Genomic DNA, 26,210 nt, shown 5'->3' on the forward strand with positions numbered 1-26,210 from the left:
CGTGCTCAGAGTCTGGGGAATCCAGTGACAACTCCCAGCCCTGCCCTGGGTGCGGGGACCTGAGCTTAACTCGGGGCTTAGAAGGCTCTGCCCCCACCCAGTATCCCAGAAAGGCCACCCCTGGACCTGCTCCTGACACGTGCTGAGCCACAGAACAGACTGGAAGGAGGCAAGAGGGCCAGCCGGTCCTCAGCAACCACAGAAGCCCAGGATGGAGGGCGGCCGCGCCAGTGATCCTTGAGCCAGCGTTTGCGAACCCAAGGCCAGCAGGACCCTGGCGTCCCCGCCAGCGGGCAGCACCACTGGGCAGGAGGAATAGGAGGCGGTGGGCTAAGTCAGAGGAGATTCTAAAACGAAGCCCACTGAGGCCCTGGGCTGGTCCTCGGGTGCTGGGGCGGAACCCCAAACACAGTCCCGGGAGGGGGCAGGTGGGCAAGGAGGACACACATCACAAACTAGTCACCTGGCAAGTCTGCAAGACGCTGCCTCTAAAACAGGAGGGGGCCTGAACGCTGCTTTCAGGGAAATGGCCACTGTGACGTGGAGGCGGGGACCCTCCACATGGCAGGCTCTGTCCCGGGAACTTTATATGGTGTCCCCTCCCCCGAGCCCCGCATCAGTCCGCATGCTTTGTCACTGGTAAACGGAGGCTGCCTGGGGAGGCTGCCTGGCTTCCCCAGGGCACCCAGAGGGGAGGTGGCAGAGCTGTGTACGCGGAGCCGTCGCTTTGCTGGGTGCCCGGCGCAGGCGGTTGAGTCCCAGCTTCCCGCTGAGGGTATAAGAAAGGCACCCCGTGTGGCGTGCGTGTGGGCACGCACTGTCACCCACCCGCCCCCGCAGGCCTTCCGTGTCCTTAGAAACATGGATTCCTTTCCACTGGGTCTGAGGACCAAGAGTACCATTTTAGAACAGAACCGGGTGCATAGACCCCACAAAACTGCTCTTGTGGGCTTGTTCGGACTTCCTGGGCCGGAATGAGGCTGAGGGGGGCCCCTCCCACCAGCATCAAGATGAAGTTAGAAATGCCAGTTTGTCTCTTACTCTTTCTGGACCCACCTAAGAACAGTCACCAACGTTGAAATTTGAAAACAAAGAGAAGAAGAAGGGCCAGCCCCACCCATCCATAGCACTGACCAACTTATTTTTCCAGTTTGGATCTGGAATTTGGATTTACAATGAAAATTCAGCCTGTTTCTAACTCTGAAGGCATTTGAGGGCGTCCTGGACGCAGTGGAACCAACCGTGGAGGGCACCCTCTCCTCCATGCCCCCATCCCACCACCGACCCAAGTGTGTTCCTGTCGAAGGACACAGCCGAGGACAGGACACGTCCAAGTTTCGCCCACCTGTGCCATGGTGTGGAAAGGTGTCCCAACGACTTCCACGCAGGTAAAGTTGCCATTGAATACACACCCAGGGCAAGCTGGACGGGGCAAGAAAGATGTGCCCAGCACACGTGGTTTTCACTTTCCCAGCACAAGCAACTCCATTTTAAAGAAATACTAGAGTATGTTACACTCTGGTTACATGATGTTTATTGTGTTGTATTGCTATATTATATTATATTATATTATATTATATTATATTATATTATATTATATTATATTATATTATGCCTATCTCATGCTTTACACACAATACACTGCATCCTCTTGATCTTTTTTGGAGAGGGGGAAAAGTTAATAAATTTGAGCCTTTCTCAAAAGAAAGGCATATTTGAAAGGAAATGATTTTCTTTATTTTCTCCCAAGAGCAAGAAGTTCCCCTGAAAGAGAAATCTTTCCCCTCTCCATTGAAAGAGTAAAAACAAAATAAAAAGTCCCTGGAACTAATGAATCTGAAAGTGGCTCCCCTCTGCTCTGAATCACTTGTAGGTAAATGGGAACTGAATTTCTTTACAAAGCTGCAGCTTTGAAAGAGCATTGCCAGTCCCAGGTCTGCAGGACTGGTGCTGTTTCCCCCAGCGAACTGGCAAAGCAGCCCCCGCCCCCATTTCTTCCATGATACCTGGACGTTGTCCTGGCAGAGCCCCTGCCCCCAACAAGAGCACGCAGAATTGTGATTCAGAACTGAAGTCTCTTCATCTAAATCTGGGGAGGCCGTGGACCGGGGCTGAAGCTCTATCTTCCACCGAAACCAAACTAAACCAAGGCCATGGCGGCCTGATGTTTTGTTTGTCAAGTCTCAGCCTCACGTCTATCTGAAGTTCTCTCAGCAACTTTTCAAGGCAAAGCAGGAATGTAACAGAAAAATACATCAGTGCCTAATGGCTTCAGGGAACCCAGGGGGACACAATTATGTGGCATCTACATGCTAATCTACCAGACTGGAGGCTCAAAAGCCCTCAAGAGTGCACTCCAAATTCCTGCCGTGATAAGGGGCCGCTGCATTTAGCTGGGGCTGGGATAAAAGATTTTTTATGATAATTATCTTAGTGAGGAACATTTTTACATTCTCTTTCTGTGTGATTCAGAGTTAACTGGGTGCGGGGGGGTCGGGGGGGACTGTTGAGAGGTGAAGGAGTGATCTTGACAGCAAAGGGTATGGAAAGTCAAATATTTGATGTTGGACTATTATGTGTGGAAAGCAATTAGCCCACAAATGTTTGATAAATTTTTAGGAAAATGTAGACCCAGGTTATTTAAGATCGGGCATTGGAAGGGGGACAGGAATCAAGGTTTTTAAAACCTTTTGGAAGAAAGACATGTCATCATACAAACGAAACCCCAACACCGAGTGTGCTCCTTGGGTTAGGCGGATTTATCTCTCGGCGTTCTCGTGCATTATCTAATATTCACAGGTCTTTTCAACAATTATTTTAAGTAAACTGAGACCATCCCCCTGCCACCCAGAGCTCAGCCGTTCTTTCAATGGCCTAATTAAAACCGAAGTCTAGAGGAGAGCATGCGTAGGGCCGTCTTGCAGAATTGTCCTTCTGTGGAGATAGCCTTTGGAACAACTCACAGGCACAAAGTGCTGCCCCACAAAGGTGGGCCACGCTCGGGGACCAAAAAGGTCACTCTGCTTCCTGCTAATTCCAACGCCCAGCTCCCTGGTCTAGCCAACCACACCCCCGGGCCATGACATTGGAGCAGTTCCTTAGAGAAACTTGCAGTTAGGGGCATTAATCATTAACCCTTGGAGTGTTTGGAGGGGAGGGGAAGAAAAACAGGAAGGGAAAGACCAACCTCCCCCCTTTCTCTAGCAGGAATGGAATCATGAGCTCCGGAGATGGCCAGAAGGAGAGGCTGCCTTTCTGCTCATTTGTGGGGTCTCATTCAAAGAAGAGACACGGTCTGCTCAGCAGCTGCACTTAGGGAGTTAACGGACCAGCTGGTCCTCTGCTGCCAACGCAGCTTCCTCCAACCGGACTTTTCCTCTGTGGCTTAAGAACTATTCCAGAATCCCAAGGCTTAACAATGTGGATGAAGGAAAAGAAATCTGGATTTCAGAAATCCGAGCTTATACGAGACTGTGATTTTCTCAAGCATCCTCTGAGATGTGCCTGAGCATGGACGAACAAGGAAGGGAAGTATGTCTACTGGACAAATGCCGAGTGACCAACCGAGAGGAAAGGACATTTGGGACGCTTCCCGCAGTCCTGCTGAAAGAGCTCAGTGGCCACCGTACCACCGCGGAGCCCACCGAAGCCCTAAATTTTCCCTCTCTCCAGATAAATTTTCCCTTAACCTGTCTCTGGGACTTTTTGCTTTTAACTGCAGATGGGCGTTACTTTCAAACACACTTATGGCATCAGTGCCCTCTCTTAAACGAGACCGAAACTTTCCCCTGGCACAGACTCTGGAGGCAAAGCTTTCCAAGCTGCAAAATGGTTTTGTTTGTTTTTAAGTCATGTAGAGAACAGGCAATGTTGCTGCTGCTAATACTAATTATACAGTTTTTAAAAATCCCCTCGGACTCTACCGCTACAAAGCTGTGAGGCGGCAGGACACCATTCACACGTACTGTCTGAAGTCGTCTCGAATTCAGGGTGTGGCCCACGTAACCCAAGGACGGAGAAAGCAAAGCGCTTAGGTTGAGAAGTTGTTAGGAAGAGGCTGGTTTTCTCATTTGGGGTCCGGGTGGTGGGCCTTGGGCAGCAGCTGGGGGACCCCTGGCCCCTGTCATGTGGCCCGAAGTGATGGGAGCTCCAGGCCTCTGCTCCTGCAGGTGGGGGCTTACCATCCAGGCTGGGGGGCACCGTCCCCAGGGAGTAGGAGCCTTCTTTCACGTGGACCAGCAGCTCTTCTCCTGGCTCAATGTCCTTAATGACTTTATAATAAATCTGTGAAGGAGAAACCAGAGAGAAGGGGTCAGCTTTGTCCGCCTTGCTGCTTTAAAAGCCACATCGCGCACACCCAGCCCGCGTGCCATTGACACTGCTCATTGGGGAGGCTGGCCCGCTGGGCACTTGACCTGCCTTCTAATTGCTGCTAAGAGGTTCCCCTTTGGAACTTGACAGAATACACTCAGAAGGACTAGAGTCTATTTTTAACTTGTTTGATCCAGATTTTGGATATTGACAAAAGGGGTGCAAAAGGAAATAGGTGAGGATTAGCCCCAAAGTTCCCAAGCAGGGCGGGTCCTAGAGGGAAATATTAGGGAAAGTGCATCTTTCCATCAGGAGTGGAGCCTGGGTGGATTCCCAGGTTCCTTTTGTCAGTATGTATGTAAGACACCCTTTGCTGTCTGGGGGCGGGGTGGGGGTCTTCAGGGGGGTCGAGAGTGAATCTGGATGTTTATGAAAGTGACTATGAACGCAGACGGAGGCCCGATCAGCAGGTGTGAGTCTCAGGTGAGTGTGGACGCCACCTGCGCCTGCCGCAAGCTCGGTGCCTGCAGCCGTTGGCGGTCTGAGATGGGGGACACCTCTGAAAACAGAGATGGGTCGGGTGGGGCTCAGGGTAGAGTCTGCAGCCTGGAGCAAGCTCTGAGGGACGTCCCGTCTCAGTAGCAGCCCCGCACCTTGCCAAGGTGTCTCCTGAAAAAACACCATCTGCATGGGAGGTGGCAGCCATGATCTGGACAATTGCAGCAACTCAGAAGGGCAGCATGACAGGGGCCATCGGGGATGGAGCCCAGGGACCAGGCTCCAACAGCCTGGGGGGCTTTGGGAGAGGACGGCGCCTTCCTTGCCTTTGCCAGACCCTACCTGGGAGCCCCTTCCCTCCCTGGAGAGACCAGGGACACAACTCCTCTGGGTGGGGGCACCCACTCCTCACGTGAGCGGGGCTGACCCCAGGAACCCTGCATCTTAAATGTCAGGCAGCAGGGTGCATTTCTCTCAGGCCAGTCCACTGCCTAGCATGCTGGCACGTGGTGTTCGGGTCTTTCTTCAGATAACAGTAACCAAGGAGCTTCCAGGAGCCCGAAAGCTCGGCCACAGGACTGGCTGGGGGGGCCAGAGAAGGACCCGAGACGAAGTCCCTCTGCCCTGGGAGACCTGGGGGCTGAGGCTCCTCCAGGCCATTTCCATCCGAGGTCCTCCAGCACCACCCTCCCCATGGAGGACCTGGCGGTTAGGTGTCAGGCCGGGCTTCCCAGAAGCAGCTGGCCTGGCTGTGGCCCCAGGGACTGAGCTGGGCACCGGCCTGCCGGTCTCCCTCCCCCCGCCCCCGGGTCCCGCCCTGGGGAAACATCTGGAAGGCTGAGCTTCCTCATCTCTGGTGGGGCCCCTTTCCCCCTTTCCCCCTCTCCCCAGGCCCAGTCCAGCTTGGACGCCCTCACAAACTGCCAGTCTCGACTAACTGCAGAATGACGCCAATGTGCTCTCAAAGGGACAGCAGAGCCACACTGCGTCCCCAAACGCCCAGCCGAACACTTGGACTGCGGAACTGCACCCAGTAGAAGAATATGCACATGCGCAGATGGCTTATCAATGTGCAGAGCTCCTTTCCCTGTACTCGTTAGTAATTTCATTTGGCAACTGTTCCCTGGCACGTCGCTAAAATAATGATGAGATTTTGAAAATGGAGACTAGAAACTGTACCATATTACCTTCTGTAATTAAATCAATTGTTATTAAGCTCCCAGTTTTGTATGATTTTATCTAAAAATTACACAGTGGCTGAATCATTGTTTTAAAAAATCAGACTCGAGTCACTGTATTTTAAAATCGGACCCAGAGTGAATCCCACGCTTCAACAAAGCTCGGAGGAGCCCCTGAGCCATCCCGGGGAGGTGAGTCAGAGCTTATTAATACTCAGGAACAATCGCACTTTCATCCCGGCGGCGGTGAGTGAGCGCATCCAGCAAGCGCAGGTTTAATGCGCCCGCGGGCCGCTGAGTTCCTGCGCGCAGGCTGGGGCGGGCCCGGCAGCGCGGTGGCTTCTCGAGGGTCCCCGTTAGAGGGCAATGTGGACCCGCCCGCAGCATCTTTCCCGGCCGCGCCCCCCGCCCAGCCCGCGAGGGCCAGGGACGCGCGAGACCGGCGGCGCTCCCAGACCCGGTCCCGGCTCTGCGGCGGCCGCATCCTCTCGCGGCCGGGATGCTGGGCTCCTGCTCCAGCCGGGCTTCCGGGGCTGGTGCAGCCCGCCTCCCTCCTCCGCCTCCCCCTCCGACCCCCTCTGTGGGCCACCCAGCCTTCCATGGACCCCCACCCCACCTCTCCGAGGGCCCTCGGACCTCCAGAACCCCGCCCACCGCTTACTGGGAGGCTGCCCGGGTCCCCTCCCCCACACCCCTCCCAGCTCCGAGGGCTGCACGACCTCCTGCCCCCCTCCTCCCACGCCCCACCCCGCTCCGACCCCCTCGGAGGCCGCCTGGCCTCGGGGGGAACCGACCCTCCCCAGTCGCCGCCGGAGGGTCTAGCGCGCTGGCCGTGGGATGCAGTTTTGTGCGCAGCGGGCACACCCTCCCCGGCCTGGGACCCTCGGGGCAGCCCCCCGGGCGCCTAACAGGGGCCGCCTCGACTTTGAGCCGCAGTCGTAATTAATCGCTATTAGTGCTGATCGCAGAGCCTGGGGCGGGGCTGGGGGCGGTGGGCGTCTGCGACCTGCTTCCACCTTGAGGCTGGGGCGGGGTGGCAAACCGGAGACCACTCGAACTTTCCCAAGCTCAGCCGGTCCGCCTTTGCCAAGGGCGCCGGGGTGCGCGGGCCGCCCTGGTCCACACAAAGGCCGCCGGCGCTTTTACGACCTGTTCCCAGTGGCACCAAGGTCTTATCAGCCAGACGCGCAGAGAAAGACCCGGTTCCTCGTCTGCGGGGTCGGGCGACTTCCCGGGACAAAGGCCGGGCTTAGGTGGGACTGAGGCCTGGGCGGTCTCCTGGCTTATAGGGCACAATTACAAATTGCGCATTTACTGTACCGGCCGGCCCCTTCCGTTCGAGGCCTGTAATAAATTATTATTGCAGCCCCTTAAACATTCCTAAAGTCGGTTTATAACCTGCCTTTAATTGTGTGCCTCTCCGTGGGTCATATTCAGACCTCAGGGCCAAGTGGGCATCACGGACGGGCTGAGTCCTAAGGCTTTGCACAAGAGGGAGGACAGAAGCCTGTTCTCCAGGGAAGAAGGAGCCCTGGCCTCGGATGCCCTTTCGTTCCCAGGCTCAGCGCAGACCTGCCTTTGTCGGCATCTGAGTACCCAGGCCTGTCTCTAAACAGCATCCCTGACACTGTTTAAACTCGCCTCAGTCCTTGGACTGTGTGGCAAGGCAGAGCTGGAATTTTCTCTCTGGTTTCAGGATCTGAGGGCGGGGGCGTCGGGGGGGGGGAACCCACAGCAACAGCTGAGTTTACTAGCGCCAATAAATGTCTGCTCTAAACGGCTTTAAAAAATAACAATGCCAAACAGACCTGATCCCAAGTTAAGTCCGTGTTCAGCATTTCAGTTCTCTTTGGAACAGTGAGACCTGATTGAACACGGGCGGGCGACACCAGCAAGGGGGCCTCCGGATTCTAACTGTATTTAGCCTGACCTGGCCTAGTTTCTTCCCCTTTTACCATCTCTAGACACAAAGAGACGGCTCCTTGTAGGTGAACGGAGCTGGGAAAAATAAGTGGCCACGTTCTCAACCAAAGACGGAGAAACTGCCTGAGAAAAGTTGGGTTTCGTATGGGCACATTCAGCGAGACCCAGCCTTTTAAGAAAATGAACATCATTTTCTTTTCCACCAGCAACATTCTTTAAGACAAAGAAATATTTCAAATTGATGATGGCTGACACTTTGGGATATTTTCTCCTTAGAACTCCTTAAGTTTGTTTTTGTTTTTAATACCAAGTCAGTTTCACAAGGATAGATACTATTTTCAAACATGAAGACGTAAGTTCCACAATTTTTATTCCTCCTTAATCTTAGAATTTTAAAATTTAAATAGGTGAAAAACTCCAGCCAACCTACACTGGGTAGAAATGACTAGATTGCAGACTTCCAGCCTGTAGGTTGAATTCAGGCCAAAGCCGTGCTCTCGCCTCCCTGGAGCAAACGGTTTTCTTAAAAAACATGAAAGTGATAAGTGAACTGGACCATGTTCCCCCCCGCCCCCCGGCCCCTTTGACCAGTTTGAGAAATTTTAAAGGCGCATTTGAGTAAAATAGGTGAAATCTCTTTCACAGTGCTTATCTTAAAAAAAAAAAAAATTAAACGTCTCTCCATCCTAGATTTCGGAATTCACTTGTGCTTGAATTTGTGAAGGCTTTCGGTGCGGTGCACAAGGGGCTTTTCACGAAAGAGAAGCACACAGCGAGGGGAATTTGCATTGCTCTAAGATCTTGCTGAAAAGCAAATTCGCCCGGTGGCCAGTCTGCCTTGGAGAGAGGAGGCTGGCCTGAGGGTTACCCCTGGGCATTTTTGGTCTCTCAGGATCCCCAAAGTGGTGAGGTGGGTCCTAGCGCTGCCTCATTGCTTCAAGACCTTTGGAAGTGTCACCATGTTTCTTCATTACTTGCTGTCCCCAAACGTGGACCATCTCTCTCTGGGAAAGTTGCGGACACTGGAGTCCTGAGGCTGGTGGAGGGGTTGAGCTTAAAAAACAGCCCAGGTGATGCTTCAGGATGAAGCAGGGAAGCAAGCGTTTGGAGTTGCCGAGGGTCTGGGCAGGTCTTTATTTCCCTTTGCCTTCACTGTGGGAACCTTTCCCTGGCTCTTTCAGAGCAGGGTAGGAGCAAGGGGACGGCCAGCCACTCTGGGTTCGTTCGGCACCACCCGAAGGCTCCAGGGACGAGCAGACAATTCTTTCCTTAGGCCGAGAGAGGGGAGAAAGCTTGTCATCTTTGGGATTTGCCACTTTCCTCTCTTCCCAAGTGTGGCTGAAGCAGTTTGTGCCTAAATCTTTACTTTTTGCTGTTACATATTCTGTCACCTTCCCAGCAGTTCAACATTAAAAAACATCTCTCTATATATCTCTTCTTAGTTGTACAGTTTGTACCTGGATGTTACAATTATATTTATCTATGAATTATTATATTTATATATAATATAAAAATATATAGTATACAGTTTGTACCCAGATTTTTTTTTTTTAACTTTTGCGTTTATTTATTTATTTATTTATGGCTGTGTTGGGTCTTCGTTTCTGTGCGAGGGCTTTCTCTAGTTGCGGCAAGTGGGGGCCACTCTTCATTGTGGTGCGCGGGCCTCTCACTGTCGCGGCCTCTCTTGTTGCGGAGCACAGGCTCCAGACGCGCAGGCTCAGTAATTGTGGCTCATGGGCCTAGTTGCTCCGCGGCATGTGGGATCCTCCCAGACCAGGGCTCGAACCCGTGTTCCCTGCACTGGCAGGCAGATTCTCAACCACTGCGCCACCAGGGAAGCCCTAGATTTTTTTTTAAATGTATATATGTATATAGTATAAATTATTGGTCACAGTTAAATTGTCTTCATCATTCTTAAGTGCCTTCTTCTAATAAAGTATCCCACTTAATTAAGAAGAAAAAAATATAAATTCTGGTAAATGATGATAGCCAGTATCGTGAATTGATACCTTGCTCTTTGCCCCAAAGGGGGTCAGTTTGCTCCAAAGAGTAAAATGCAACAGCTTTCTGACTCAAAACAAATTTGCTATATTTTTCAAGTCTTTTGTAAATTGGTTAAGAAGCGCTAAAATGAATTCCCCATCCTTCTCATTTTCAAACGGAAAATTGTACCTAATTGTTTGGAAGCTACCATTTAAACCGGCCCATCCGCTTACGATTTTTAATTTAAAGAAACTGTGGAGGGAGTGATGGGCTGTCCGGCAACAGGGCAGGGCAGGGCGGTGGACGTTGCCTGCCTGTCGTTTAAAATCCTAGCCCTGGCAGATCGCTCGCCCTGACATGGGGATAGGCGGTGGGGGAGGGGAGGTGATTCACACCGGAGCAGAGGAAATGAAAGCAAAAGAAAACGCCTTGAGCTTTGGCCCGGGAACACCAAGCTCTCATCAGAAACAAGTGTTGGCTCTCAAAGAAAGACAGGGTGCTGCGTGGTTATCCATTGGCTCATCTGCTAATGAAATTCCTTTGTTTAACACGCTCCGCGAAGGAGATTAGCCTTTGTCTGCTTCCACTTTGGGGAGACTCGGCCCCTCTGCTCAGGCTGAGCCCCTCACTGGCCCTCGGAAGGTGCTGGCGGTGGTGGGTTTTCCTCCTGCCCGGCCAGCCCCGGCAGTGGGGGTACAGCGCGGGCCCCGCAGCCCCTCCGAGGTGTGCTGGGGGCTCCGACCCCCAAGTCGCGCTCCCCAACACGTGCGCGTGTGACCCCAGCATCACGTGGTACCATCTTCAGCCCCACCGGCCACCGACATCCTTGCCCTGCTGAGGCAACGTGGCAGCAGGAGAGGGAGCTGGGCCGCGCGCTGGCCTCGTCCTGCCTTTGCTTCCTCGGGTGGGCATTTTATTTCCAAGCTCTTGTTTTCTTTCTTACCATTAAAACAAATCCAAGAACAGACCCTGTCTGTGTCTTCTGAAACATCTCAGACCAACTTGTTTGCTCATAAAGGTGGGAGGAAGAACCACCAGGGGTGATCTGAGGGTCTCGCGTTTTCCAAAAAGAAAAGTGGGAGTTGGAGGTTGCTGGGGGAACGGTCGAGCCTCCCAAGGTGAACCGAGGCTCCCGTGGGCTCCTTGCCTTCTCTTCCTGCTAAGCTGGGAAAGTAAATCAAAGCACCCCAGGCTCTACAGCTATGGTCTGACCACCCCCCAAAAGTCCCAGGGGATGACACGTTCCGCCACAGCTGTCTGCTGTGCATGATTTGGTCCTAGCACCTGGGCCGCCCTAAAGCTCGCGTGGCCTCAGGACCGCCTGTGGGTTCTATGCAGTAGCAAACCACAAGTCACCTTTAGGTGATGTGCTGGGTGCAGGGGGACATTCATGGCCCCCCTGGCCTTTGCTGCCTGGGGCTTACCCCTCCAGAGCTGCACAGAGGAGGGCTGAGGCCGGTGCTGAAGCTGGTGCCCAAGGAGCAGGAGTGACGGGCCAGTCACCTCTCCCCGAGGTCCGCTGGGGCAGGGACCTCTTAGAACCACAGGGCTCCAAGAGGGGCACAGATGAGGACCTGGGGGAGGGGCCCTGAGCACGGCCCTGCAGTCCCACGGCTGGGCAGGGGGCACGTGGTCAGTGGCCTGAGTGGCTCCGGGGAGAATGAGGCCCGGCCGGATGGAAGGAGGCCGTCCTGGGGGGCTGCACTGCCCGGTGCCTGAGCTCCCCGAGCGCCCACGATGCAGCTGGAGGGCTGCCAGCTGCTCAGAACCTCACGGGGCATGGGGGGGTACGTCTGTCCCCACGGCCTGTCTGGCCACTGGCAAAGGCCGTGCTGGGCTGAGGGGGATGAGACTCCCTGACCTCAGCTCGCCACCCCACGTGGGTCTCTCCGGAGGACTCGGGACCATCCAGGAGGCCCGTCCAGAGCTGCCTCAAATCCTCTGGTCGCTGTGGCTTCTGGAACGTTCTCTCTAAGACACCCTCTCCTGCCTGGTCTCCTTTGTCCTCTGGACATTGGGGCTCAGGTCATGGTCACGAACTTCAAGTCAGTGCTCTTCTGACGGAAGTCACTTCTCTACAGAATACCATCTGGAAACACACTGTTTCCAGAAGCCGTTCTTATGGATCTGAGATCTTCAGCCCTGTTCCTTCCCTGTGTCTGTGCTGTGTTGGGAGGAGGTGGTGTGTATGTGTGTCTGTGTGTGTGTGTGGTGGGGAGCAGAGAGAGAGAAAGGGAAATTGTTCACTTAAGTGTGTTTGTGTGTTTGTATGAGTGTGTGTCGTCGGCGAGGCGGGGGAGGGGGAGTTCCCTAAGTGCCAGGAAATCCGGGTGGAAACTCTTGGGATTATGGAAATCTGAGAAACCCCATTAATATCGTGTAATGTTTCCTTCTCAAAGAGAGGCCTGTCTTCAAAAATCTCTGTTTTATTATTAATATTTCAGGGACGTTTTTATTCCAGCTCTACGCAGGGTCAAGCCGGTCGCTTTGCAGCAAGCTGAGTTGCCAACGGTCGGGACTGGGGGACGGAAGGAAAGACTTTCTGCTGGGCTGCGTGGCCATCCCGAGAGACAGCACGTCAGGTTCTGAGAGATTGTCTACAAAATAGTTCGAAATCTAGCATACCCCCTTCAAAAAGGTATTTCTAAAATTCACTTCACTCAAACCAACACATACTAAGAATCTGTGTGTATTTCAGAGCAGTTTTCCTATTATTATTAGAGTTTAAAATTGTGTTATTTCTCAAAGGAAAATATATCCCACAAATTGCCCATCTTCCTTTGAGATCTGAGATGCGGCCGCCTCCGCACACCTCTTGGCTCCTGCTTTCCTGGGTGTTTGGAGGCCACTGCCATGCCGTTAAGTTTGGAGATGGGGACATTGGCGGGAATCTCGGTTGCCCGGTACCAGCAGGAATCACCCGCCATGGTCCCAGGAGGCAGGGCAGAGGGTCCTCTCTCCCTCGGAGGATGGAGGGTTTGAAAGGCCCTGGGTGGAGAAATTTTACTGCTTTTCATCTTTTTAAAATAATTTTTTTATAGATTTATTTATTTTTATTTATTTTTGGCTGCGTTGGGTCTTCGTTGCTGCATGTGGGCTTTCTGTAGTTATGGTGAGCGGGGGCTACTCTTCATTGCGGTAGCTTCTCTCGTTGCGGAGCAGGGTCTCTAGGCACGCAGGCTTCAGTAGTTGTGGCATGTAGGCTCAGTAGTTGTGGCTCGCAGGCTCTAGAGTGCAGGCTCAGTAGTTGTGGCACACGGGCTTAGTTGCTCCACGGCATGTGGGATCATCCCGGACCAGGGTTCGAACCCGTGACCCCTGCATTAGCAGGCGGATTCTTAACCACTGTGCCATCAGGGAAGTCCCCAGGCCATTTCATTTTTGCTTTTGCTTAAATATGCACCGAAGTCCTCTCCAAGCCTGTGAACTAAGACGGGGATAATAAATCCCCCATTTTTAGGCTGTTAGAAACATCCAGCAGGCAAGGATGAAATTTTGATGTTACATTGGGTTTAAGTATTCGAGCCAGGTATGGTTCCGAATGTAGGACGGAGCTTGGTAAGCACTGGGGGATAAAAGGGGGGTTAAATGAAAGGGAACCCATGAGTTTAGGGTATTCCTGTCTACTGGTCCTGAAGAAGGAAAGAGTTTGCTGCAAAGTAGTTAATTCCATTTGGACCCTGCGTGGAGCTGAAATAAAAGCTAACCTGAAATATTAATTATAAAACAAAGATGTCGGAAGACAGGCTTCTCTTTGAGAAGATGCTTCGGCTGCATTTTCTGCATTTTCAAAAGCTTGCCACATAAAGGCACCTACCAAACATTTCTTTTTTAAATAAAAAATCTGGATCCTTCATTATTTTATGCTGCATCTCACAAAAGTGCAGTCCTGGCCCCAGCCTCCTGGTATTTTTTTCACTGCCCCTCGGCTCCCAGACACACGACCAAGGACACATGTTCTTTGCAAAGACAGCCAACAGAAGGACCATCTTCCCATGTGCCTTAACCCTAATTCTCCTTCACTCGCATTTCACGTTCATCTGAAAGGGTCTTTTCTTTTTAATTTTTATGATTATTCTTTTCCTTTATTTCCTCAATATATTTTGCAATTAAAAAAACCCTTTTTTTCAAAATGTTGGGTTCTCAGTGGAAGCTGTAGACCTCTCAGTAGCAGAGGTGGATTTGAGCATCACCAGATCGTGTCCAGTGGAGGGAGGGCTGCTCGGTCCAGGCTGAGCCCCACGGCCGGGGACGGGGCTGAGCAGGTGAGGGCGAGGTGCTCGGCAGCTCACGCGGGTCCCAGGGCCTCCTGGGTGTGTGCTCTCTGCATTTCTTTATGCAAAACTGTCTCTCTAAAGTCAAGAGCCTCAAACGGCTTTTAGAGGTTTGCGCTGGCGACTCGAAGCTGCACCCTCTGTTATGTGGTCTCCACAAACCTTTTTTAAAGCAATGGAATCCTTTTTGCAAATGAAATCTCACGAGTAACCCCAAGACAGAGGCAAAAGCAAACTCCTCTGATGGAAGCAGCTGGGCCCCCAGGCATATCGAGGAAGCCATGCCTTGGGGACCCAGTGAAAGCGTGGCCCGAGGGGCCTGGCTCTGAGCAGAGTCTCTGGGGGCCACTTGCAAAGTTGTAATTAAAGACATTAAAGGACTAAGGCTCCTTTGTGTTGGAAACTCCGCGTGGCATCTTCTGTCCTGATTGGTTCCCGATACTGGACGCCTGCAGCCCTGGGCCGGCACGGACATGGAGCGGTGAGAAGGGTCCATCCAGCGTGTCGAGAGGGGTCTTCGGCCTCTTGGGGGCTGGCAGCAGAAGCCAAAGCATCCCTTGGCCCTGGTGGGGCCTGGGCTGAAGTCAGGACCGCACAGCTCAGGAAAAATATCAGTTGGCTCCCAGCAGGGCAAGGATTTTGTGCCAAAACAGGGCTAGTCACCTCTTCAGGCTGGCTGGGCTTCCACAGCTATTCTTGGGGACTCTGGGCAGCTGGGGCCTCACCTCAGCCTTCCAGATGGCCAGTGCGGACCCTTCCGGGCAGCTTGGATAAACAGCCATTTAGACACGATTCTCACGACCAAGGACACATGTTCTTTGCAAAGACAGACAGAAGGACCATGTCTTTGTAAAGACAGACAACGGAAGGACCCCAAGGAGAGGGGTCCGGTTCTCCACTTCTCTCATGGGGGTGGCGTTTGTCGGAATGTGGATCCTGAAGTTTCAGACCCTGCCCGCTCCCGGCCATGTTTCTTCCCCTAAGCCATCATCTTTTGGCTCTCGAGCCCCGTCAGCCCCGGAGCAAAGGCTCTGATGGAGCATTCGGGGGTGTCGCTGAGTTCCTGGAAACTCAGCACTGGCCAAGTGTCAGGTAGCCCCCCCGCTGCAGGACGGGCTTGGTAGAGATGTGTCTAACCCCTCACCTGGCGGCCCCACTCCCATCCATCCTGGCGCCAGGGCCCCAGGGACAAGGCTCTGTGCGAGCCCCAGACCTACCTGCTCGTTGATCTGACACATGGTGAGGTTCTGGTGGTCACAGGAGCAGGCCACGCGGACGTACTTGAGCCAGCTGCCGGCCCCGGCCTGATGAGCGTCCACGCAGAACTTCCCGCTGCCCAGGTCTTCGGAGATCTGCCCGGCAAGAAAGAAAACCAAGAAAGGTCAGAGGCATCCTGTGCGCTAGAGCCGACACACTCTACGTTCGCCCAGCAAGAGAGTCCGCCGTTTGGGTGCAGAGTAGGAAGGCAGGCCGGCCTCTGGGCATCAGCCGACCCTCCGGGCATCAGCCAGGCCCTCAGCCCGCCAAGCCCACCGACGCCCAGGAGCCTCCGGGAGGGAGCCCGACGCAGAGGTAGGAGGACCGTCCTGTCTGTTCTCACCGAGCAGATCGCTGCCCTGGCACAGCCATAAAAGTGCCACCGGCGTTGTGAAAACTCCCCAGCAAGCGGCCCCACGTGTGAGAAAGCAGAGGCCGCTGTGTCCGAGAGCACGGCCCTCTGCTGAGCGCACTGGGCTGGGCTGGGGGTGAGCGGTCTCGAAGGTGAAGTTGTGGTCGGGGTGTGGCTGCGTGCGAATCTCGACGCGTGTGCGCCTGTGCATGCGCGTGTGCCAGCGTGCACGCTCACAGCAGCGTGCACGTCGCCCTGCAAGAAGGAAAATCATTTGGTTTTCTTAAAAGTGTAAGTTTCCATCTGACACTGGGTGTTTGCAGACACCCAGCCGGCAGAGGCCCCACGGGCCCGACTGGCATCAGGTCCTTTGCTGCCGCTCTTGTTTTCTGAATGCCCTTCTGGCAGGCAGAGGCCGGGAGCGTCTCCGGCGTGTGCACCTCTGAGCAGGTCGTTTCCCAGAAGACCGACCTGACTGCTATCCCTGCCGAGGTGGATGCTGCGGCAGAGTCCCTCCCACCTGCTTTGATCAGTGCCCGCTCAGGGGCCCGGATCCAGAGCCCTGGAGGCCAGTGGCATCGTGGGCAAGCTCCTGGGCAGCTGAGCTGGGAGGCTGGGAGGGAAGGAGGGAGGGGCTGGGGGGGGAGGGGGGAGGGGCTGAGGCCACCACCACATTGAGGACTGGAAGTAGGTTTCCAGGTGGGCAGGAGTGTCCAGGTGGGCAGGGGTGTCCAGGTGGGCAGGGGTGTCCAGGTGGGCAGGGGTATCTAGGTGGGCAGGGGTATCTAGGTGGGTAGGGGTGATGGGAACAGGGTGTCAGAAGGACTCAGTGAAGTCAGGGCAGGGGGTAGTGACCTGTCTTAGCACAAACAGAGGAGGCCGACCCCAGGCGCATGGCCCCTGTTCCCCTGGGGGTCTCCCCAGTGCCGCCTGATGAACAGGTAAGGACCCGAGACGGGAGGCAGGCTGCCCCTGGGGGCTGGAGGAGCCCCACTTCTGGCCAGAGAACCAGGGTGCTTTGTAAACAGCTCCGGTGCCTCCCACACGTCCATGGACACTTTCTAAATGGCCCAGGGTCCCGCCTGGCCCGGGAGTCCGCGAGGTTTCGGGAAGCGGCCGCCTTGCTGTGGGAGGGCCTAGAACCCACCTCTAGTCCTCCTGCGCATCCAAGCCCCGCGGACCCCCGGAGCCCGCGGCAGCCCCTCCTGCCATGCCGAGGCTCTGAGTGGCTGCTGAGCTGACCTGCAAGGGGCTGTGAGCCCAGAGGCCTCCCTTGTGACGATTCTCCATTCTGGGGACTTCAACCAAATGGCCCTAATTCTGAAAGAGCGCCTGGGACAGTGTGGCCACAGGGAGGCTGCCCGGCCCAGCCTCTGGTCCTTGGCTGCCGGGGGTGAAGGGACACGGCCGCTCTGGGCCCCATCGGGAGGCCACTGTGGGCTTGTTGGGGGCGGGCCACACGGGAGAGGCCCCTCTCCTGACGCTAACGCCTCTCACGGGCCCCTCCTCTTACCTCCCACCCCCAGTGCAGGAAACCTGCAAGAAAGAGCCACCAAGCAAAGCTGTGGGTAGTGGCACCGTCACTCGGCGAGGCACCCGGCCGTCTGGCTCCATCACAGGGAGGAAGAGGGGCTGGCTGGCCAAGACCCAGGGACCCCCCCACCCCCCCCAACCCTGGGCCTCCCACCCAGCATCTTCACAGGTGGGTGTCGGCGGGCGGCTGGCAGTCTCTCTGTCTCTGTCTCTTTGCCTGTGTCTCTCGGTCTCCTCCCCCCACCCATGGTCCAGTCTGGACTAGCAGAGACTGTCAGTGATGCTGTGAGCCGTGACAACCAGCGCAGGGGGAGCCCCCGCGTCTCCCATCCCCCCAGAGAGCGCGCTTGACCCTGCGGTTCTCAAAGGACGTGTGGGGTTGGGACAGAAAAGCCCGGGAGGCCGGATGCAGGCACGGCCCGTTGCCTCAGCTCCGGTAGATTCTGCGACACTGCAGGGCAGCTGGAAGACCCCAGGCTCATCCCCCAGCCCCACACCCGAGCCCTGCCTGACCTAGGAGCAAATCCACACTTCTGCCGGCACACCTGCGGGCACATGCACAGCCCCCCCATGGCAGCACTGCCTCGCGGAGAGTAACTTCTGCATGGCCCGGCCCTCCCTCCTGAACGTCCCCTCTCGGCCCTCTGGGAACAGGCCTCTCTCTCCTCCACGTGATGGCCCTGCAGGTATTTGGACACGGCCCTCATTCGGCAGACAGCTCCAGGCCTCTCAAGTGCGTCTGAACGTGGGCACGGCCGATGGCTAACCTGCACGGACACTGTCCTGGGGCCTCCGGCCTGTGTCCGTCCTTCTCGGGGTGCAGGGCCCAGAGTTCAGAGGCAAAAAATCCTCCAGGTCCCCCCTGCCCAGCTTCAGGGGATGTCTTCCCTCTCCGGTGAGCAGCCCCTTCCGGGAAACGTCCCTCCTCCTCAACCCGGAGGACCTGGTCCCCCAGCCCCGACCATCTGGACCATCACAAGGGTGGCAGTTACTTCCTGAAGGTCCCTAAAGGTCTGGGGGCCCCTTCTCCCTCGGAGGCACCCTGGTTGGCTCTCTGGGGTGACAGAGGAGGCCTTGGTTAATGCCTTCCACCCAAAGAGACTAAAACTCCCTCTGAGAGGTAGCAGGGAACGGCTGACCTTTCCACCGGGGAAAGCACAAGAAGCCCTGGTCGTGGGGCCCTGAACCAGCGATGCGGGGCCAGGTTGGGCAGTGGGGGCCTCAGCCCGATGCCAGGACCACGTCTCTCTCCCGTCTTTGTGTGGAGAGTCCAGCCCTGTGGGGCACACCTGGGCACACCTGGGCACACCTGGATGACGGAGTCGGGGCAGGGGGCAGGGGCAGGGGCGCAAGCAGGAGCCTGGCCTGGAAGCTGCTGCTTTTCTGCTTCAGATCAGACCAGGAGTGGCCCTGGGCCTGGGCCTCAGGCCCGGAGGACAGGTGCTGTAGGCTTGGCTTCTTGTTTGCGGCGTGCATGGGCCGTGCCGTTTCTGATTCCAGAAGGGGAGAAATGGGCAGCGACGTTTGTCTCTCTCTGGCCTCCTTTCCTTCTGTCTCGGGCCTTCTCTCCAGGGTCTCCACCGTGGCCAAGCTGGGGCCTCTGGGGTGCTCACACCATGAGCCGTGTGGGCTCAGGTCTCTCTTGGTACCAGCACTGCCCCTTCTTCGTCACTGCGGACCTCCCAGGCAGGGGCTGTTATTGCGCATTTTCAGGACACGAGATGGAGGCTCCAGGAGCAGGGCCGGGCCCAGCCCAGGCCCCCCACACACTGCCTGAGCCGGATCGAGGACCAGAGAGAGGGTCTCCGTGCCCACAGGACTCAGCACGCCCTGGGATCCAGAAAGCAGGCCCGGGCCGTCACAGGTCCCCCCTCCCGCCTCTCTCGGAATGAGACTTTCCAGGGCCCATAAGGACGGGTCATGTCACTCTCTGTCCAGCTCAGCAGGGCCTGAGGCCTGGTTTGGTCTGTGCTCAGAGCCGCACCCCAGGAGGCCAATACAGGTAGAAGTGGATGGAGCAGGAGAGGGTGGCTGCAGAGCCCCTGCCCCAGGCTGCGAGCTCGGTTCCGCTCCTGCACAAGGCATGAACCAGGGAGGGTGTGACGGAAGGAAGGAGGTGGCCCGGTTGCCCCCTAACCAATCTCATAGGGCAACGTTAGCAGGCAGTGGCCTGGAAGCTGCCATGGCCTTGGGGCTGGGTCTCTCTGCAGATCTGAGGTCTGGCCCCTCTGCCTGATTGCATCCAAAGCCTGGCTCTGGGCAGGTTGGGGCTGAGCCTTGGGGGTCCCGGAACCTCCAAAGGAAGCTGCCCTCCTGCCCGCTCTCCCCTACTTGGCCTTCCAGGCCTCTGCACCCCTCGTCCCCCCACCAGCTTCCCCAGCTCATAAATCACCCCCACCAGAAAGGCCGAGTTATGAAGCAAAGGCATGGAAAAACTCTCTTCACCTTGACAATTTTTTTTGCACGTCATTTGGGGTTTCCTGCACCTCGAATTTGTGGGCTCACTGCTGGGCTGCTCTCTCACGTTTAACGGGCATGGCCAGCCTCTGGCCATCGGGGTGTGCGTGCTGGCGGGATTGCCAACGCCTCTGTCGTCAGCTGCCTGATGGGTTCCAAGCAGGCGGGAAGGAACGGGCCTGGGAGTCCGGTCCCTTGGCCCCGCGTCCTGCCTCTGCAGCTCGGCTCCGTGGAGGCCTGGGCCCGGCGTCCGCTTCCAGCTCGGGGAGGACCCGCGGGGCAGGTCTCATCCTTCTCGCCCTGACCCCTTCTTCAAGCTGATCCAGAGCCACGGGCTCAGCCACCAAGCTGTGTGGGGCTGTCCTACCCACATGCACCCGCACGTGCGTAACACAGACACACACACACACACACACATGCACACCAAGATTTATGGCGTCCACGAGTAGCTGAAACAGAAAGTCCATTCTTGTGACGGAAGGAGGTGGGGGAGAGGCTTTCTGGAAGCACCTCTGCTGGGTGCAGATGCGGAGCCTGGATGAGCTCATGAATCCTCTGTCCTGACTCTCATTATGGGGCTCGGTGGTGACATGAGCAAGCACCAAGCAGAAATGTGGCCGGTGGGAAGGGGTCGCACAGCTGCCCAGCAGACAGGAGTCCTGGCAGGAGGGTCATGGGGCCCCACCTGCTCCGGCTGAGAGGAAGGTCGGGGGTGGGGGAGGGGGAGGGGGGAGGGGGAGGGGGGAGGGAAGAAGGGGGCTGCTTCGAGGAGGAACTCATGGAAGCTGTTCCTCCAAGATGGAGGCCAGTCTGTCTCCGAAGCTCACGGCGGGGGGTGGGTAGAGAGAGCCAGTGTCCACGGGGCTTGTGCCCAAAGGAGCCGCGTGGGGTTCCTAGGACACCCCTGCTGACCGTGATCTCTGCGGGACAGTTCCAGGACATTGTGGGGGGATGACGGCCGGGGTCCCTCCGTCTCAGGGACCCGAGAGCACAGCCCAGGATGGGGATTCTGCAGAGGAAGCTGAGTGCCCGACAGGCTTGCTGATGGTGCAGCAAGGCCATGGCCCCACGCCCCTGCCTGGGGGAATCCACTCACGTTAGCGATGGGCAGAATCTCTCAGCTTAGAGCCAGACCCCAGAAACCACACTCTATGTGTTCGGGGGCCACAGATGCCTTCAAAGGTCAGACCAGAAATCACTTACACACCCAAGTGCTATATAAACACCCCCGGGGTTCTCAGACCCTCTCCCCTCAAAATCCAGACACCCAGGTGCCCCGGCGCTCCCTGGGGTTCACAGACCATCTCCCACAAAACACCCAGATATTCGATGCTGCTATGTTCCCGCGGTGCACGGCCCTGGGGGCCCAGCCTGGAGCCCAGGAAGCAGAGCTCACTGCCGCTGGACTTTCCTCTTCCCTCCCCATCTCCTTCTTCGGCCCCTCCTCCCCTTCCATCGGATTCTGATTTTACTTCTCCCTTTTTCTTCTTTTCCTCCTCAGGCCAGGGGCTGCACATGAGGGGCCAACTCTCCCAGCAGTGTCTGTGCAGTTTGCAGAAAACCAGAGGGTGAGACGGCGGCAAAGCGGAGAGGTTTGGTCTGCTCCGTGCATCGCCTGGGCTAGAGCAGGACTTAACATGCCTGAGCTCGCCAACAGCACCCAGGGGACAAGAAGAGAGGCTTTGGTGAACGCAGGGCTGTGTGGGCTATTCCGAGGGTCCCTGGCCCTTGGTGTGGCCTGAGCACAGCCCTGCTCCTGGCCCGAGTCGGGTGTTTGGGGGCTCGGCTTCCTCCCAGCCTGTCCCGTCCATCACGGCAAGTTTGCAGGCTGTCTCATCGGCCGTGGGCCATAGCTCTGACGCATTAGAAATAAATGGGCAAATTGGTGATTGAAACTAGTGCCCTTAAGTCTGCAGGGAAGTAAATGAATGAGAAACTTGCTCAGACACAGAAACCCCTCAGGGTGATCGGCAACCAGAGGGGTCTGCTGAAACCTCAGGACCAGCAGCTGAGACATCCCTATAGGCAGCCTGTGGGGTGGGTGAGAAGCCTTGCAAAGGGATAAGCGCCCCGTCACTGTGGGGATTCAAGGGCCATCCCTCCAGGGCGCTCCAAAGGGAGACCGGACCTCTGACCATAGGTGCCTTTCCAGCCCTGACATTACGAATTCCAAATCTGACAACGTGGGGATTTTCTGGGCTCCAGCCTCAGTTTCCCCTTTGGAACTAGAAAGCCTCTTTCCTGCTTTCCAGCTGCGTGGAGGCCTGTGGCTCCTTGCAGGGAGAGCACGCTGTAAGGAACACTTGGTTTGCTCCTGGTAGCTCCTTGAAGACATCCCGAACAGAGCCCCACTCCCACACCTCTGCCAGGTTCAAGGGCACGTGTGCTGTGGGGACATATCTGTGGCCACGGATGGCTGTGGGCATCTGCTGCTTCCCTGGCTGTCTGCACCTGCCCATCTGCTCTTCAGAAATGTGCCAGGTTGGGGGTGGGCTGTGCCCACTACAGGATGAAGAGGGTGCTGGCCAGAAGCAAGGGCCTCTTCCTGGGTCTGCTGGGTGGGTAAGAAGCCCAGACTCCTGGCCAGTCGGGAATCTTCTGTGCGCTGCCCGGGGCCCCCGAGAGACAAACCAGCCCTGGCGGTGAGTAGGAGAAGGCCCCCAGCAAACAGGTTCCATCCCGTGCCTCCTCCTTCAAGAATTCCTCTGCCCTCAATGTTCACAGAAGCACTACTTACAATACCCAGGATGTGGAAGCAACCTGAGTGCCCGTCGACGGAGGAATGGATAAAGAAGATGTGGCACGTATGCACAATGGAATACTACTCGGCCATAAAGAAGAATGAAATAATGCCGTTTGCAGCGACACGGATGGACCTAGAGATTGTCATACTGAGTGAAGTAAGTCAGACAGAGAAAGACAAATATCGTATGATATCGCTTCCATGTGGAATCTGAAAAAATGGTACAAATGAACCTATTTACAAAACAGAAATAGAGTCACAGATGTAGAAAGCAAACTTATGGTTACCAGGGGGGGAAAGGCGGGGGGAGGGATAAATTAGGAAATTGGGATTGACATATACACATGACTATATATAAAATAGATAACTAATAAGGACCTATTGTATAGCACAGGGAACTCTACTCAATCCTCTGTAATAACCTGCATGGGAATAGAATCTAAAAAAGAGTGGATATGTGTATATGTATAACTGACTCACTTTGCTGTACAGCAGAAACTAACACAACATTGTAAATCAAGTATACTCCAATAAAAATTAATTTAAAAAAAAGAATCCCTCTGCCCACTGGTGTGTGGGGCTCTGGCATCATAGTCCGGAGATTCTTGGGGTGTCCCCAAAGAGAAAGCCCCTGGTCCCTGCAGAGAGCCTGGGCCCGGCCTCAGCCCCCAGCAGGAGGGGGCCCTCTCGCAGACCCAAGCCAGCGGCTGAGCCAGGGGCTTCTGGGCGGAAGTCCCTGGCCTCTCGCTCAGCGGGGTGGTGGGCAGCTTCGGCCACCCCCAGAGGGCACTTTTGCCCGGAGGCTCCGTCTTCAGCATAATGGTGGTACAAGACTTCTGTGGCCTTTCTGGGGCATTTCTCACAAGCACTGAGATGGGATTTCAGTTGCTGTGTGGACACCAGGGTCAAAGCAAGAATTTCAGGCTGAGCCTGGACCTGCCAAGGAGGGCAAACAACTGCGGACCCCAGACCTGGTCCCAGATCCCTGGCCTCCCTTTTACTTAACCTTGAGGAGATGGCTGGTGTCGCCAGGGCAGCTCCCTGCCGGATGGGTTCTTGCAGAAGTTTCCGTCCCCAAGTAATACAGGTGCACACCCTGCCCCTCTCTGTCCCCGTGCCCTGGCTCTGCAGTGGGGGACCCACGAGTGTCTTACGGAGGCCCCCGTGCAACCATACAGCAGGGGCTCCCAACAAACACCAGCACAGACGGCCCAGCCTTGCCCAGCTCCAGCCTCAAAGGGGTTCTGCTTCTTGCGGGGTGAAAATGTCCACATCTGGTCCAGCCAGCAACGGCTGGGCCTGGGGGCTGACCAGAGAGTTTGATACTCAGGGAAGGGCAGAATCGTGAGAAGCCATCCACGTGCCAACTCCCGGGATGGTCTGGACAGGTAAAGGCTATTGGTGCAGAGAAGCCTCCCCAGATCCTGGCCCGGCTTGTAAAGTCCCCCCCAGCTAGCAAGTTCCTGGCCTCACCGCAGGCTGCAGGCCTGCCCCGCTCCCTGGGCTGCCACGGTTAAATCGTTAACAACCCAAACACATTTTCAAACCCTGATCTGATTTGAATTTGGGTCCGGAGCAGAAGTCTCTGAGCCTCAAGTCTGCACATAAATGCAGACTCAGCTGTGACATTCTGAAGTGACACACTTGTGTTTGTTTCTTGATCATAAAAAAGATTGGGAAAAAAAAAAAGCCCAAACACCCCAAACCAAAGGTTTGTGGCAGCATCCTTGCGAGGGCCGAGGCGGGAGCCCAGGGGCTGCCCACAGGAAGCGGTTTCTCTGTCGTTGAGTTAATGCGAGGCCCCCGGGAGGTGTCACATTCATAACCTTTTTCTGGCCACATTGATGGTGACAAACTGCAGAGCTTGTGACGGGGCACCCCCCTGCCCCGCCCCCTAGCAGGTGCAGGAGGAATTCCCACAATGGCTTGGCTGCTGTAAATTGAGGGGTGGGAGTTTCCAAAAAGAGCAAGCATTCTCCCTGAGGCCAGGCGTAGGGGGCTGCCTGCACCTTCTCTTTGCCGGACAGAAGCCCCAAGCGTGGGAGCCAAACACCAGGCTGAGGAGCCCACCAAGGATGCCCTGGGCCTCCTCACCCACCTCTCTGCCCCTTGGCTGGGATTCTGCTCCCTCCAGCCCAGGACCTCAGCCCAGGGCCTTGCTACCCTCAGACCCTCTCATGACCCCGTCACCGTGGACAACAGCCAACACAGGCTGCACTAGGAGCGACGTCCAGATGCAGACCTCAGAGAAGCAGACGCATTTGGGCGGAGGAAGCCTCCGTCTTCCCCCTGCCTTCCTCTTAGACATCCTCTTGTTCTCTGGAGGGCAGTGGTGTGCAGAGCCTGCCCCGGGGCTCTTTCCACCCCACCCTTGGTCAGGAGGAGGCAACTACAGGCCGCTGACGTTGCCCTCGCTGCTGGCCGCTGCTGAGTCTCATTACCGGGTCCCTAGATGCTCCCCTCCCTGACGGGGATCCTCTGTTGTAGCCACATTTGTAGATGAGGAAACTGAGCACGGAGGAGTGAAGTAACTGGGCTAATGTTGCACAGCTGGAAAGGAGCAGATCAGCTGGACACTGTGCACTGGCTGCCTGTCTTGCCCCTTTTATGACCTGTGGGGACCACGTATCCTGGCCGGTCCTCCCCTTCTCACTGTTCTTCCTGAGGATGGTGGCCAAGAGCAACTGAAGCTTCCCTAGAGCCTCACCAAGGACAAGTGTTCACGCAGGGCTCACTGAACAAGTCCATGGAAGGATGGATGGTGGATGGATGAGTGGATGGTAGGATGGATGGATGGTTGGATGATTGGATGGATAGATTGATGGGTGGATAGATGGATGGATGGATGAATGGATGAGTGGATGGATGAATGGATGGCTGGATGAAAGGATGGGTTGATGGATGAGTGGATGAATGAATGGATGGTTGGTTGGATGGATGGATAGATGGATAAGGCACAGAATTCCCCCAACATGCCCAGACACTTCTGGCTTTCTCCAACTCCCAAGGTGAGATATAAGGATACATTCTACCAAGAGTTGTAAAGGTGGCAGAACACGGGGACACCTCTCCCAAGAGGACTGCCCTGATCCCACACATTGGGGTGGGACCCTCTGAGGGGCTCTCACTGCCCCTGCCCCATCACAGTAAGGATGATGGTAGATCGTGGCTGTCCTATCCACATAATTTCTTTCTCTTCCCCTGAATGATGAGGGCTTCGAAGCTTTCATCTGGCCGATTCCCATGGCCAGGCTACAGGGGGTGCTCAATAAATGTTTGGGCGACAAATAATGAGTAGGTGCCTCAAGACAACGGAGAACTTCCCCCAATATTCCATAGGCCTTTGCCCAAGGGTGTTTCTTTCCTCACATCCCCTTGTCGCATTCTGGACCCTTTTCCTTCTCATTCTTCCGTGGATTCTGCTGAAGGACATACAAACCCTCCTTTTAGTTGCTCTCCCTCTCTGGAAATCAGAGCTGCAATTTTTCCTGGATCCAGTGTTACAGTGTTTCTCTCCTGTGCACAGTGCTGCAGTGTAATTTTCCCCGAAGTCATTGTGGCAACATCCTCTTTCCAGGACAGAGGCCAGGCTGGCTTGTCCATCTCAGCACCCCGTGGGATCTGGCACACAGTAGGTGCTCGTAGAAGGTCTGGCGGTGGCCAGGACGCATCCAGCAGGGTTATATTTAGTGCCTCCC

The 26,210-nt window shown here is 55.7% G+C and overlaps 1 protein-coding gene and 1 long non-coding RNA gene across 6 annotated transcripts in view; one reads left to right on the forward strand and one right to left on the reverse strand.

The window, feature by feature from the left end:
- PRDM16 (PR/SET domain 16) overlaps positions 1–26,210 on the reverse strand; it is a 326,349-nt gene that overhangs the window by 35,307 nt on the left and 264,832 nt on the right. For all 4 annotated transcript variants that reach the window (XM_082351362.1, XM_082351361.1, XM_082351364.1 and 1 more), the window contains 2 exons: positions 15,388–15,522; positions 4,182–4,284 (listed from right to left, as the gene is read on the reverse strand). In XM_082351362.1, coding sequence (XP_082207488.1) covers positions 4,182–4,284; positions 15,388–15,522 — 238 coding nt within the window. The remainder of the gene's footprint in view (positions 1–4,181; positions 4,285–15,387; positions 15,523–26,210) is intronic.
- Positions 4,747–24,471, forward strand: LOC309609722. Of its 2 annotated transcripts, none has more exons than XR_014233546.1 (4): positions 4,747–6,179; positions 12,341–12,534; positions 17,306–17,481; positions 21,271–24,471. It is a non-coding gene; the product is annotated as an uncharacterized lncRNA (long non-coding RNA). The 2 variants fall into 2 exon arrangements; XR_014233547.1 differs by having other exon boundaries at positions 4,749–6,179; positions 12,358–12,534.

The sequence above is a fragment of the Balaenoptera borealis genome (assembly GCF_965194805.1).
Source record: "Balaenoptera borealis genome assembly, chromosome: 1".
In the NCBI taxonomy this organism is placed as follows: domain Eukaryota; kingdom Metazoa; phylum Chordata; class Mammalia; order Artiodactyla; family Balaenopteridae; genus Balaenoptera; species Balaenoptera borealis.